The 15,200-nt window shown below is 36.6% G+C and overlaps 1 protein-coding gene across 2 annotated transcripts in view; it reads left to right on the forward strand.

Annotated features, from left to right (window-relative positions):
• PBK (PDZ binding kinase) overlaps positions 1–14,703 on the forward strand; it is a 30,460-nt gene extending 15,757 nt beyond the window's left edge. For both annotated transcript variants that reach the window (XM_039217359.1, XM_039217360.1), the window contains exons 4-8: positions 748–890; positions 1,434–1,603; positions 3,865–3,994; positions 12,758–12,934; positions 13,746–14,703. In XM_039217359.1, coding sequence (XP_039073290.1) covers positions 748–890; positions 1,434–1,603; positions 3,865–3,994; positions 12,758–12,934; positions 13,746–13,945 — 820 coding nt within the window. In that variant the 3' untranslated portion in view covers positions 13,946–14,703. The remainder of the gene's footprint in view (positions 1–747; positions 891–1,433; positions 1,604–3,864; positions 3,995–12,757; positions 12,935–13,745) is intronic.
• Positions 14,704–15,200: the final 497 nt, after the last annotated feature.

Raw genomic sequence — 15,200 nt, forward strand, 5'->3', positions numbered from 1 at the left:
TTGTGCCTATATGTATAAATAACCCATAAATAACTACCTACTTTTATCAGGTAAACTTTTCCCTGACTTTGTTTTATGTATTTATTTAGACCTCAAAATGTTCACACCTTAAATATTCTTCAAATGGCTGTATCTTCCTAGAAAATAGTTTATATTTTTTTCACATTTGTATGTTTATTATCTTCTTAAACATATATGCATCTTTGAGTATATGGTGAACAGTACAGGATGGACTGGGTAGTGTAGGGGCACAATATTTGTTGGTTAAGAAAAATCTGCTGTTCTTTGCATGATCACATATGGGCCAAATGTTTTTTGTACATCTCTTCTTTAAACTTCTTGGGCATTAATGTTTATTACTGGCCATTCTGTAACTTACCTGTGGTACATATAGTAAAATATTTGTTAAGTAGTTGGTAGTCTAACATGCTGGAATGGAAAAATTAGGAAATAGTATAATAATTTTGAAGTTTAACATTCCATCTTTTTCCTTCTAATTATCCCTTTTTAACCCATCCCTTTCAGCAATAGGTATCAGACTTCTCTTATAATTAACAGATTTGTCAGCTATATATCTTTCATTAAAAAGGATATGTAGCAGAGGTGTTGATAGTTGAAAATATTTTTTAAAAATGTTTAAAACGAATTATTCTTGAGCCCTTTTGAAAGTTTGTAAGTTCTTCCTAGTCATTTGAAATGCATTGTGGTTATTATTCTTTCTATACTATATTTGATTATTTTTTTAAGATCTCCAAGAGGTTTGTCTCATTCTCCTTGGGCTGTGAAAAAGATTAACCCTAGATGTAACGATCATTATCAAAGTATGTATCAAAAAAGGCTAATAGATGAGGCCAAGATTTTGAAAAATCTCCATCATCCAAACATTGTAGGTAAGTTTAAATTTATTTCGAAGTAGTATGTGTGTTTATTCAGAAACAGTTTTTATAATATCTTAACCTTTCACTAATAAAAATAAAGATGGTGGTGGAGTTTGGGAACAATCAAATTATTGTGACTGTTCTAAAATATAAATTATCATATAATATTTTTAAGGTTTATATATATTTAAAATTTCATGGGAATAAATACAGTCATTACGAAGCTGGCACTGTACAGAATTCAGGAATATTAAGTGATCTTCATTTACAGAATTTCCTTATTTTCATTTTTAATGTAAATAAGACTTGTGAGACCATTTTGTTAAGAAGGCATAGAATATTTAAAAATATTTTGATTGTGATACTGTTCACAAACATTGAAGTCATTTTAAATTATAAAGCTAATTATACTGAATTAGCTTTATAAACAGTGGTTTCATTGTATTTCATCAGTGTTACTCCAGATACGTTTTCTATCACATCATTGTAAAAAAAAAAACATAAATACAGTTGTTCTTCCCTATTCTAATAAGAACATGTCCTGTTTTCTTTAAGGTTATCGTGCTTTCACTGAAGCCAGTGATGGTAGTCTGTGTCTTGCTATGGAATATGGAGGGGAAAAGTCTCTAAATGACTTAATAGAAGAACGAAATAAAGACAGCCAGGATCCTTTCCCAGCAGCCATAATTTTAAAAGTTGCTTTGAACATGGCGAGAGGGTTAAAGGTAACCATGCTATTATATTTTAAATGACTTCTGTGGGACTTTATATACCTAATTACAAGGTGGGATTTTTTTTTTCCCCAAAAAAATTAGTTACCCTAAGTTAAAGTCTTTATAAACTCTCCTATTGCATAGTGCACTATTTCCTTATTTTGATCAGCAAAGTATTATTTGAAGCCTTTACATAACCTCAAATAACCCAAGCCAGGTAGTTTTGTTTATAGAGATCATGTGTTAGGTATACTTAAAAGGATTAATCAATTTAACACAAATTTAGTAATTATTCCTGGGGGTGTAGCCTAACCCTTCTTTAATATGAGTAAACCGCTAAAGATTGTTTTGTGGGATGTTAAGTTTTGAATATCAGTTTACATCTGTGGCTTAAATGAAAAAAGTTCAATGTTATGCAAAGAAATTGTTGTGCCTTTTGACAGATACTGCGTAAAGAAGGAAAAGAGTCTATTTTTTTTTAATGTTTATTTTAAGAGAGAGTGTGCAAGAGAGAGCAGGGGAGGAGGAGAGAGAGGGGAAGACAGAATCCAGAGCAGGCTGCACATTGTCAATGAGGAGCCTGACTCGGGGCTTGAACTCACAAATGGTGAGATCATGATCTGAAGAAGATCAAGAGTCTGACGCTTAACCAATTGAGCCACCCAGGCATCCCAGGAAAAGAATTCTTTATCCTAAGTAACCAAACAGAAGTAATGCTGGCTCTAAAACTCAGTTGAACGACTCAAAAGTGGATCATGTATTGATACTTACCTCAAAGTTGCATGTTAAGACTTAGTATAAAAGTAGGGCACCTGGGTGGCTCAGTCAGTTAAGCATCCAACTTCGGCTCAGGTCATGATCTTGCAGTTTGTGAGTTCAAGCCCCACATCAGGCTCTGTGCTGACAGCTCAGAGCCTGGAGCCTGCCTTGAATTCTATGTCTCCCTCTCTCTCTCTGCCCCTCGTCCACTTGCATGCTGTGCCCCGCCTCAAATAAATATTAAATTTTTTTTAAAAAGTTAGTATAAAATTGATTTATGAAATGTCAAATTGTAGGATGGTATTTCTAAAAATATATTTTAATATGTATATAGAAAAACTGATTTTAAATGGAAAGGATAAACTAAATAATTTGAATTATTTAATAAATAATGACTAAATGTATATGGATAAGGGAATTGCCAAATTTCACTATAAATATATTTAGACATATTCAATTTATGATCAACAACATTTGAATTAAGTACAGTAAGGGGCACCTGGGTGGCTCAGTTGGTTAAGCATCTGACTCTTGATTTCAGCTCAGGTCATGAACTCACAGATTATGAGATCAAGCTCCATGTCAGGCTCTGTGCTGACAGCATGGAGCCTGCTTGGGATTCTTTCTGTTCCCCTCTCTCTGCCCCTCCCCAGCGCGCTCTCTCTCTCTCTTTCAAAATAAATAAACTTAAAAAAATAATAAAATAAAATAATTAAGCACAGTAAGTGTTCCAAGGTATATACCAAAAATTATCTTTGCAATATTTTCAAGCCTAGTTCACATAGTAGATGCTCAAATGCTGATGAATGAACAAATAACAGTATAGCAAGATTATTTTTGATTATGGGTGAGTATCATTACTAAGAAAGAGTTAATGTGTAAAACAAAATATAGTCTTAGATTATATTGCTGCTTCCTCTTCTGCCTGTAACCTCTGTGATCCTTAGTCATCTGCTGTTCTGCATCACCTCAGTAATTTGAGAAAAGTGTGCCTCATTGTGAAGGTCCCAAATTTATCCAAAAATGACTAGCCTCAAGTAAAATTTGATATATTTTTTAAAATATATTTTTATTATTTTGAGAGAGAGAACATGAGAAGGGGAGGGGCAAAGAGAGAGGGAGAGAGAGAATCCTAAGCAGGCTCCCCTTGTTAGAGCCTGATATGGGGCTCAGTCTCATGAACCATGAGATCATGACTGACTGAGCTACCCAGGTGCCCCAATTGTGGTATAGTTTTAAAGCTGCAATGTCTTCTTTTAATATGAGATGGGTTTGAAAATCAAAAAGTTAGCCTGGACATTAATTTTCAAAGACTCCGTGAGGTCTGGTCAGTGTGGCAGACTGTGTTAACAAAGGGTGTTCCCTGTTCTGACTTCAGATCATTTCAAATGATGAACAGATACAATCGTCCAGTTCAGGAAGGGAGTTCAAGTTGTTATTCTTGTTTAGAGATTATCATATATTTTTATCAGTTTATATATTTGCTCAGATGTATTAAATTTTCACTGTTTTAGTATCTACACCAAGAAAAGAAACTGCTTCATGGAGACATAAAGTCCTCAAATGTTGTAATTAAAGGTGATTTTGAAACCATTAAAATCTGTGATGTAGGAGTCTCTTTACCACTGGATGAAAATATGACTGGTAAGTAGTATTTGAATTTTTAAAACTTTATTTTTATGCAATTTTTAGGTTTCTAATTTTTACATATTTAAATAGGTAATAGGTTTACATACTTAAAATTAAAAACTGTGTATTAAAGTATATACTAAATAATATCCTTCCTTTCTTGTCTATTTTCCACTCAGCCTCCAGCCCCCACCCTTACCAATATAAATTATTGTATTTTAATCAATATACTTTAACTGAAGATGACTTTAGGAACTATTTCTTTTTTTTTTAAAGAATTTTTTAAAATTTTTTAAATTTTTTTAATAGTTTATTGTCAAGTTGGTTTCCATATAACACACAGTGCTCATCCCCACAAGTGCCCTCCTCCATGTCCATCACGCCCCTTCCCCTCCCCCCCCATCTGCCCTCAGTTTTTTCTCGGCATTCAAGAGTCTCTCATGGTTTGCCTCTCTCCCTCTCCCCCACTTTTCTTCCCCTTCTTCTCCCTCATGGTCCTCCGTTAGGAACTATTTCTAACCTGGCTTGGGATTTTTATGTGGTAAAAGGTCTGGGAATAGAAAACAGAGTTTTAACAAGGTTTTGTAAAGGAATTCATTTAGTTTTGCATAGTGACAAGATTGGGGAAACTGAGGTGGAAGTAGGAAAGAGGGGTGCTAATAAAGCTAGGTCTTCTGCTGGCTCTTTGGCCTGCCCTGACTCCTGCTTCTCTGATATAAATACTGACCATTCTCAGCAAATTTAAGATCTTGGTAAGAACACAGAGCCAGCCTCATAAACAGGGTCCCTGCTTTAAACATATTATTTAATAAATAACATTTAAATTTGCTTCTTCATATGAATATATGGTAAAAGGAAGGTTAATAAATACTGTTTAGAACTTTTGTACACTTAAATTTCTAGCTCAAGTATAAGTTGAGTCAAATTAAAAAGCCAAGATGAATAGAGTGACTTTATAAAGATGTCTGTAATCATTCACAAAGATAGGACTGTTATGAGCCTTTAGACTATATAACTGCTACAAAGTTGACACTTTCAAAAATAAAGGAGAAATTAGGAAACAATACAAATAAGACATTTTTAGCATCATTTTCTCAGTCTTTAGTAGACCAAATAGACAAAACTAAGATGTAGAATATCTGAGTAGATAATAAGGTGAATCTTTATGCATCCAAATATTTGTTAAAATTGAACACACATTAAGTTACAAGAGAGAACCTGAGATTACATTGTCCTCAGTGCTGTAAATCTAGAAATTAGTGATATAATTGGTAACAAAAACACCCACATTTTTTAGGAATTCAAAATATTTGTAAATAATTCTTAGCTGAAATCAAATTCCAGGTATACAACACTTAGAAAATCAAATCAAAACCTATTTCATAGGGTCAACACTACTCAAAGCAAAACATTTTCATTATTTAACCTTTATGAAACTAAGTTTGAGTTTTCAGTTCACATCAGAAAAAAAAGAAATGAAGCCATAATGACAGAAAGCAGAAGTGATTGAATATATGATCTATTTTATTTTAGAACATGTAACAGTTCATGGTTTGTAAACATGTGAAGTTCATCCTTGATAACATATTCAAACATAGCCAGGAAAATATTGTGAAAGAATGATGAATAGGAATTTTCCTGAGGAGATGTTAAGAAGTATTATAAAGCCACAGTAGTTAAAGCAGTGATATTCCTGCCAAAATAGACAGAAAAATTTAAGGAAGTCAAGTAGTCCCAAATATATCAAGTTTACTGTATGATAAAACTGATGTTTAGTATTATTGAGAAAGAAGTCATTGAGATAGCAAATGATGATGTGTGGACAGTTTAGAAAAAATAAAGCTGTTTTCCATCACACTAATCCTCATAGATTGAAGATGTTAAAAAAGAGTAGTAGGAAAAAATTACAGATAAATAATTCATTAAAATTGGGCTTAAGAAAGACGCCAAAGCTAGAAACCATGATATGGTATGGTATGGCATGGTATTTTTTCAAGAGTAGGATTTAGTGATACATTATCTACATCTAACACCCAGTGCTCATCCTAACAAGTGCCCTCCTTAATGCCCTTCATCCATCTAGCCCATCCGCCCCCCCCCCAGCAACACCCCACCAGCAACCCTCAGTTCTCTGTATTTAAGAGTCTCTAATAGTTTTTCTCCTCTCTGTCTTTATCTTATTTTTCCTTCCCTTTCCCTATGGTCATCTGTTTTGTTTCTTAAATTCCACATGTGAGTGAAATCATAATGATATTTGTCTTTCTCTGACTTATTTCACTTAGCATAAAATACTCTAATTCCATCCACATTGTTGCAAATGGCAAGATTTCATTTTTTTTGATTGCTGAGTAATACTCCATTGCATATATACGCCACGTCTTCTTTGTCCATTCATTAGTTGATGGACATTTGGGCTCTTTCCATACTTTGGCTATCTTTGATAGTGCTGCTATAAACATTGGGCTGCATGTGCCCCTTTGAGTCAGCATTTTCATACCTTTGGATAAATACCTAGTAGTGCAATTGCTGGGTTGTAGGGTAGCTCTATTTTTTCAGAAATTATTTAATATTTATAACATTTTACTTACTTTTGAGAGAGTTAGTGAGGGGCAGAGAGAGGAACCAGAGGATCTGAAGTGGGCTCTTTGCTGACAACAGAGAGCCCGAGACAGTTTGAACTCATGAACCATCAGATCAGGACCTGAGCTGAAGTCAGAGGCTTAACAGACTGAGCCACCCAGGTGCCCCATCTATGTTTAATTTTTTGAGGAACCTCCTTACTGTTTTTAGAGTGACCACACCAGTTTTCATTTCCACCAGCAGTGCAAAAGTGTTTGCATCCTTGCCACCATCTGTTCCTGAGTTGTTAATTTTAGCCATTCTGACAGGTATGAGGTGGTGTCTTATTGTGGTTTTGGTTTGTATTTCCCTGATGATGAGGGATGTTGAACATCTTCCATGTGTCTGTTGGCCATCTGGATGCCTTCGTTGGAAAAGTGCCTATTTATGTCTTTTGCCCATTTCTTCACTGGATTATCTATTTTTTGGGTGTTAGAAACCATTTTTTTAAAAAGTCATAGGTACTGAAAAATTCTTTGAAAAATTTCTATATGGTACTATGAGCAGTAGGATATCTTAACATGTACTCTCATACGCTAAGTAGAAGTTGCAATTCAGGTTATCATTCAGTATCCTGTCAGGTATCATTCAGGTTAGGATAAGTTTCTTTGTAGTAGCATAAATCCTCAAAACCTTCAGTGGCTTAAAGCAGCCACAGCTTATTCAGGCTACAGGTCCATTATGGCTACATTCCATTCTCACTTTTAGGACTTAAGCTGCTAGAACATCCACTATATAGAACACTGTGTCATTGTATGTATGGAGGATAAAAAAGGCTTCAGAGCTGTGCAGTACAGTAGCCACTAGCTACATGACTATTTAAATTAATAACGTATTTGAAACTTTTAAAAATTAATTTCCTCAGAAAGTCTTGCACTAACAATTAAATGCTCCAGATTAGAAATGACACAAGCCACTTCTTTCACAACTCACTGACCAGAACAAGTCAGGTGGCTCCATCCAACCTTGACAGGCCAGAAAGTGCATCCTTCTTTGTGTCCAGAAGGGGGAGAGTACGACCTACTGGTACTACTGGAATAGCACTGGTAACTACTACAACGGTGTAGTCTTTTCAGAGGGCAATTTGGAAATCTGTATTTAAAAAACAAAAACACACCAAAAAAAAAAAAAAAAACCAAACCCTTTCAAAATGCCCTTTGATCCTATCATTCATTCTCAAGAACATATTCCAAAAAATAATTGGCCACTGCAGACATTTTTTATAATAATAACCTGATATATTAATTTCTGCAAAACCAAGAGACTTAGGCTTGTAGAAGAAATAGTTACGACAGAAGAATCAAAACCCATGCAACGCTGAAGACACAGCAGTAACGAAAACAATAATAATCCTGATAAAAATACTAACACGTGAAATCTTCATGGGTACCTGGCATCAGCCCATCCTGTGAAGCCATAAACCCTGGGTTTTTCAATAGATACTTTTAATTAAAATTAAAAGTTCAATCTGGCTTTCTCCCCCTGGCTTTCTCAAGCCTAGGGGAGATGTCTCTGCAGCTCCTTTATCAGCACTATCCGCTTCATTAATTTATGGTTGATTAAAGCTACTAAACCAGCCATGCATTAAGAGAAGGCATTTCTCGGGGCGCCTGGGTGGCTTAGTCGGTTAAGCATCCGACTTTCGCTTAGGTCATGATCTCACGATTCGTGGGTTCGAGCCCCGCATTGGGCTCTGTGCTGACTGCCAGCTCAGAGCCTGGAGCCTGTTTCAGAGTCTGTGACTCCCTCTCTCTCTGATCCTCCCCTGCTCACGCTGTCTCTCTCTCTCTCTCCTAGAAATAAATAAAACATTAAAAAAAATTAAATAAAAAAAAAGAGAGAAGGCATTTCTCTTCTTTTGTCTTTTTCTCTTGGGCTAAGGCTTTCTTGTTATGAGGAAGTTTACCCCTAAGCACTTTAAAAATAACAATTAGGTAATAGGGGGAAAATTAATCTTTTTTTACTTGTGTATGTGCTAACTTGTGTTATAAAAATATACACTGTAGCAGAACAGACTATGCAAAACTTGAGGTGAATGTCTACCAGTAAGGGATGGTTTAATTTATTGTACCACCACACAATAGAATGCCATTAAAATGATACAGGTTTATATTTGTAGGAATGGTATATCCAAATATATTGAGTGAGATCAACATCATAAAATAGCACTTAATTTTTTTTAATGTTTTATTTATTTCTGAGAGAGAGAGAAATAGCGTGAGCAGGGGAGGGTCAGAGAGAGAGGGTGATACAGAATCTGAAGCAGGCTCCAGGCTCTGAGCTAGCTGTCAGCACAGAGCCCGACACGGGGCTCAAACCCATGAACCTGAGCTGAAGTCGGATGCTTAACCGACTGAGCCACCCAGGTGCCCCCATAAAATAGCACTTAAATATGTATACATTAAGAAAAGTTTGGAAAAAAATATATACTTAATTTAAAAAATTTTTTTTAACATTTATTCATTTTTGAGAGACAGACTGTAAGTGGGGGAGAGGCAGAGAGTGAGGGAGACACAGGATCTGAAGCAGGCTCCACACGCTGAGCTGTCAGCACAGAGCCTGATGCGGAGCTACATCTCACAGACTGCGAGATCATGACCTAAGCAGAAGTTGGATGCTTAACTGACTGAGCCACCCAGGTGGCCCTTTAAAAGTTATTTTTAAGTTTTGTGTTTTAATGGTGGGATATTCACATGTTTCACAACTATAATATAAGGTGTTCTGTGACAAGCCCAAATTTTAACAATGGTTATCTCTAGGTTTGTTTGTTTGTTTAGCAGATATTTTTAATACCTAGTATGATCAAGCACTGTGCCAAGTATTATGAACATAGAGGAAAATAGGATAAATAGTCCTTACACTTTCTTAAAAGTTTTATATGTATTTTTTCATTGATAATTTAATTGATTATAATTTGATTTTAATTTAATTATAGTTGGCACACAATATTATGTTAGTTTCAGGTGTACGACACAGTGATTCAAATCTATACATTATGATGTGCTTACTGAAGTGTAGCCAACCATCTGTCACCATACAATGCTATGCTGTAACTTTCCTCCCTATGACTTATTCTTTCCATAACTGGAAACCTATGTCTCCCTTTCACTCACTTTGCCCATCCCCCCCATCCCTGTCCCCTCTGGCAACCATCAGTTCTCTGAATTTGTAGGTCTATTCTGTTTTTTGTTTGCTCTGTTTTTAAACTGATTTAAAATGATTTCTTTAAAAAAAAATTTTTTTTAATGTTTATTTTTGAGAGAGAGAGAGAGCTAGGAGGGACAGAGAGGTAGACAGAGGATCCGAAGCAGGCTCTGCGCTGACGACAGAGAGCCTGATGAAAGGGCTCAAACTCAAAAACCTGATCTGAAGTTGGATGCTTAACTGACTGAGCCACCCAGGCGTCCCTGGAATTGTTTTCTTAATTTTCTCTTTTTTCTACTTTGTTATAGAGAATAACAGTTTCTGTATATTAATTTTATATCCTGAAGTTTTACTGTATTCATTTATTACTTCTAATAGTTTTTTGGTGGAGTCTTTAGGATTTTCTACATGTACATCTCATCTGCAGTTTACTTCTTCCTTACTAAACTGGATGCCTTTTATTTTTTTTTTTTCTTGTCTGATTACAATGGCTCGAGCTTCCAGTACTATGTTGAATAAGAGTTGCACAAGTGGACATCCTTATATCGTTGCTGATCTTAGGGGAAAATTTCTCAGTTTTTCATCATTGAGATTGATATTAGCTGTGGGTTTTCATATATGGCCTTTAGTATGTTGAGGTATATTTCCACTAAGCCCACTTTGTTTTATTAGATTTCATCATGAACAGATGTCAAATTTTGTCAAATGCCTTTTCTGCTTCTTTAGAGATGATGATATGATTTTTTTAAGTTTATTTATTTTGAGAGAGAGCACACACATGCAAGTGGGGGAGGGGCAGAGAGAAACGGAAAGAAAGAATCCCAAACAGGCTTTGTGACAGGCTCTGTCAGCTCAGAGCCTAACGCAAGGCTTGATCTGATCTCACAGACTGTGAGATCATGACCTGAGCCGAAATGGAGAGTTGGATGCTTTTAACCCACTGAGCCACCCAGGCCCCTCAAGATGATTGTATGATTTTTATCCTTTGTTTTGTTGATATGGTTTATCACGTTGATTGATTTGTCAATCTTAAACCATCCTTGCATCCCTGGAGTAAAATACACTTGATTATGGTGAAGGATCCTTTTAATTATACCATTATATGAAGTTTGCCAATATTTTATTGAGGATTTTTGCATAAATATTCGTCAGGGATATTGGCTGGTAGTTTTATTGTTGGGTTTTTTTTGTAGTGTCTTTAGTTTTGCTATCAAGGTAATACTGACCTTGGAGAATACATTTGTAATTTTTTTTAATATTTATTTTTGAGAGAGAGACCATGAGTGAGGGAGGGGCAGAATAAACAGAACTTGAAGCAGACTCCAGGCTCTAAGCTGTCAACTCAGAGCCCGACATGGGACTTGAACTCACAAACTGCAAGATGATGACTTGAGCCAAAGTCGGACACTTAACCGATTGAGCCACCCAGGCATCCCATAGAATATATTTGTCTCCTTCCTCTTCTGTTTTTTTCAGTTCTTACCCTTTTAGGGTTCATAATCTAGGACAGAAAGCTGCTCTTGAATAATAAATACCAAAGTGTAATGACTGTTACGATAGAAAGGATTATGTGAACATGACAGTGTCACTTAACGCAGCCTAGATGTTGAGAAAGGCATCCCTAAATAAATAATGTTTCAGCTAATTAAATGAGGAGAAGCTTCAGTTTAATTTTTTCAGTTTGACATAATGTCCATGAGAACTAAATTAGGTAATGTCTGCTTAACCTTTTTGAATGCAGCAAAGGGCAACAAAATATCAGTTGTTTCTGTATCGACAAAAGGGAATGAGTGAACCATCAATTTATGATCACATCAGACTTTGGTCAGAACAGTCCATCTTCACAGAGAAGCAGTCTTGATCAGTAACATATGTGGGGAAACCTCTTCCATTATGCTTAAGTTCTAATCTCACGCTCGGACAAATATCAGCGGAAATGCACTTGGCTGGCATCTAAGATTGGAGCTCCGATTGATATTAGATCCTGAGCTCTAGAAAGCTATTTGGCATGGCACATCCCTGTAGGAATCTGACCTACGTAGAATGAGGTATGAGTGACTCCTTTATCACCAGAGTCACTGCCCTTGTCAACCATGTGTAGACTCTTACCTAGTTGAGCATTCCATTAGGTGCCTCTTAGGTAGAAGGGGAAAACCTTCAGGGAGATTATACTGGACATGACTGCCTTCACAAGTGTACTGTCCTCAAGCTGGTTTAAGTGAAAAGGCCGTAATAGGGACATCTTTCGTTCTTGCCATCCAATGCTGGGTGCTGTCCCAGTCTGGCTTCTTCATTCTCACTCTATCTTCAGAGTGTACTTATTAGATGTACCCCCCAGGACATTGAGTGAATGAATGAATGAGTGCTTGTCTGCTGGCTCTTTGGTTTCCTGACTGCTGGAATTGTCATTTTTTCCCTCTCCCTCCTCCCATTTTTTCTCTATTAGAGAGAGAAGGAGAAAGAAAGGAGGGAGGGAAGGAAGGAGGAAGGAAATGGAAATAGGAGTAGGCCCATGTCATTCCTGGGCAGAAGCTTCAAGACCCAATGTGTGGTTTGACCCTTATCCTTTCCCCTGCGGTAGCCATTACAGAAAGCAGAGAAATGGTACTTTCCTCTGCCTAATGATAGCATCATTTGAAAATGGAGAAACTGGAGCACAGAGATGCATTGATCTCCTCACAGTCACTCAGCTCACAGATGCCTTTGAACCCAGGCAAGGCAGTCTGGCTCCAGAGTGTGTGCTCTTGACATCCACTGTCTTTCTGTATTCCTGCCACCTTCTGAGAGAACTGCTGTTTTTCCATACCCTTGCCAACTGACTAGCTTTTTAACAATGTGATAAGGAAAAAGTAATTCTTATGAATGAGATGGGAGTGTATTTTCATGTTTACTGTCTACATTTCTTAACCTTTAAACTACCTGTTTTGCCCATTTTTCTTTGGGTTGCTAGCCTTTCTTAGTGATTTTTAGAGCTTGCCCTTATGACCAACTTAACTTGTATCGTACTCGTTTCAGTGACTGACCCCGAGGCCTGTTACATTGGCACTGAGCCTTGGAAACCCAAGGAAGCTTTGGAAGAGAATGGTATTATTACTGACAAGGCAGACATATTTGCCTTTGGCCTGACTCTGTGGGAAATGATGACTTTATCTATTCCACACATTAATCTTCCAGATGATGATGATGATGAAGGTATAACTACATTTTTTAACATAAATCCCAATTTCTTCAGTTTGAACTAAAGATTAGCTTATCAAATTATTTTTTATCTTTCTATTATGTTGAAATTTAAAACAGGATATTGTTTGATTTAGTGGCATGAGATGTGGATTATATTACAACTGACTAATTTGGTGCTATCTCAGTTTACTCTCATATAAATGAGATGTAGGTTAATTGATAATAAGGAGATAAATTGAGAAAATCCTGCAGAGCAGAAAGTTTCCTTAAAAATTCCTCTTGTCTTGTGGTAGGGTCCCCTCCCTTAAGGAAAGAAAAACAAAACCAAAAAACCTCAAGGCATCCTGGCTATAAGCATATGTGACAACATCCCTCACGACCTTGTAACATGAGACCACTTAATCAGACTGCATGTTTGTCTGTTACCATATATGGGAGACAAAGAAATAGAAAATATATAAAAAACTACACCACTTGGCGTTGGGGGCTCAGTTCTTCAGGCACCAACCCAACTGAGCCATGCTGGTACAAATAAAGTTGCTTCCTGGAAACAATAGCCTCAGTATCACAACTCCTTGTCTGAGAATCCTGCCACAGTCTTAAGGGAAAGACTGGAAAGCTACAGTAAGAGGGTGGGGGGTGGAACCTATGAACCGTGACAGTTGCTAATCTTCACCATGGCAGTATAATTGAAGAGACACCCTGAAAAGCATACTGGATGATGAGTTCTTGTTTCGGGAGGGTGAGTTTGAGAAGTTGCTAAGCCTTTCCACGACGTAACAGTTATTTTGTTTGTTTCAATTTTCAACTCCTTCACGAGCAGATAAAACTTTTGATGAAAGTGACTTTGACGATGAAGCATACTATGCAGCACTGGGGACGAGGCCACCCATTAATATGGAAGAGCTGGATGAAACGTACCAGAGAGTTATTGAACTCTTCTCCGTATGCACTAATGAAGACCCCAAAGATCGTCCTTCCGCCGCACACATTGTGGCAGCACTGGAAATGGATGTCCAGTGATCACCTTGTGTCCGTGATGGCCGAGCTTTATGTATGACTCATGTGTCTAACTGTTCTGTTTACTGGAAGACATTATATAGTTCTATGATAATCTGTAATTACTAGACTTTTTGGAAGTGGCCTCTTTTAGGACCGTAGCACCTAGTTAACATTTGAACAGTTACTTATATTATTTCTTAACATGCTTATGAATATAAGCATTTGCAATTGTAGTAGGTTTTCTATAAAGTTTAAGAAACTACCTACTCAAGTATTTGAGTTCGTACATACAGATTTAAAACACTAGCAGTAATAAAATGCTGTAAACTGTATGTCTAACATTAATTTGGATTGAGTGACTATCACTTTTATTAATGTTTCTCACATATTCTTTATTTTTAACGGATCTGTTGAAGTAGCACTTTGCACAGTAAAACATAAGTGTATGTTTGCTTATCTTTTAAACCATTAAACTTTTTGCTGGCCTTTTTTGGGCTGATATGTTCATTATTAAATATGGTCACTAGAAGCCAAGAAAAATGGCTCAAAAGACTGGCTCCTTGGGTGTTTCCAGACATTTTTGGTTAAGGCTTGTTTTGTGCTCTTGGATCTCCCTGGATCTTTGGCTGTTGCTTTAATTTATTAAATGTATTTTCTGTACTGAGATCCCTTTTTAATGTTTTCTTTAATAATCTATACCTTAAGCATATCACAGTTCTGCTGTAAAAATAAAACTCTAATAGAATGATATAGAATAAAGGAGACTTTAGTTACCAGAAGTATAAGACCTTTATACTTCATTAATTTGAGTTTCATCATTAGACATATTGAGTGAATGTGGTGGGTTTGTTTCTCTCTTGTGGCCTCATTTTGTTAATCTTTGAAATGAAGGTGATTTGAATTAGCACTTTCTAATTCAATCTGTGTGCCACAGCCACCTGGGGATTTTTTGTTCATGTATTGTGCCTGTGACTCCAGGTGATACACCCAGACTTGACTGTAGAAAGAGTTTTAAAAATTACTGTCAGAGGGAGCCTGGGTGGCTTAGTTAAGTGTTCAACTCTTAGTTTCAACTCCGGTCATGATCTTGCGGCTTCGTGGGTTTGAGCCCTGCGTCAGGCTCTGTTCTGGCAGTGCAGAGCCTGGTTGGGGTTCTCACTCTCTCTCTGTTCCTCCCCAACTTGCATTGTCTCTGTCTCTCTCAAAACAAATAAATAAACTCGCCTGGGTGGCTCAGTCGGTTAAACATCCAACTCTTGGTTTCGGCTCAAGTCAT

The sequence above is a fragment of the Hyaena hyaena genome, unplaced genomic scaffold (genome assembly GCF_003009895.1).
Source record: "Hyaena hyaena isolate Hyena2069 unplaced genomic scaffold, ASM300989v1 scaffold_682, whole genome shotgun sequence".
NCBI classification, from domain to species: domain Eukaryota; kingdom Metazoa; phylum Chordata; class Mammalia; order Carnivora; family Hyaenidae; genus Hyaena; species Hyaena hyaena.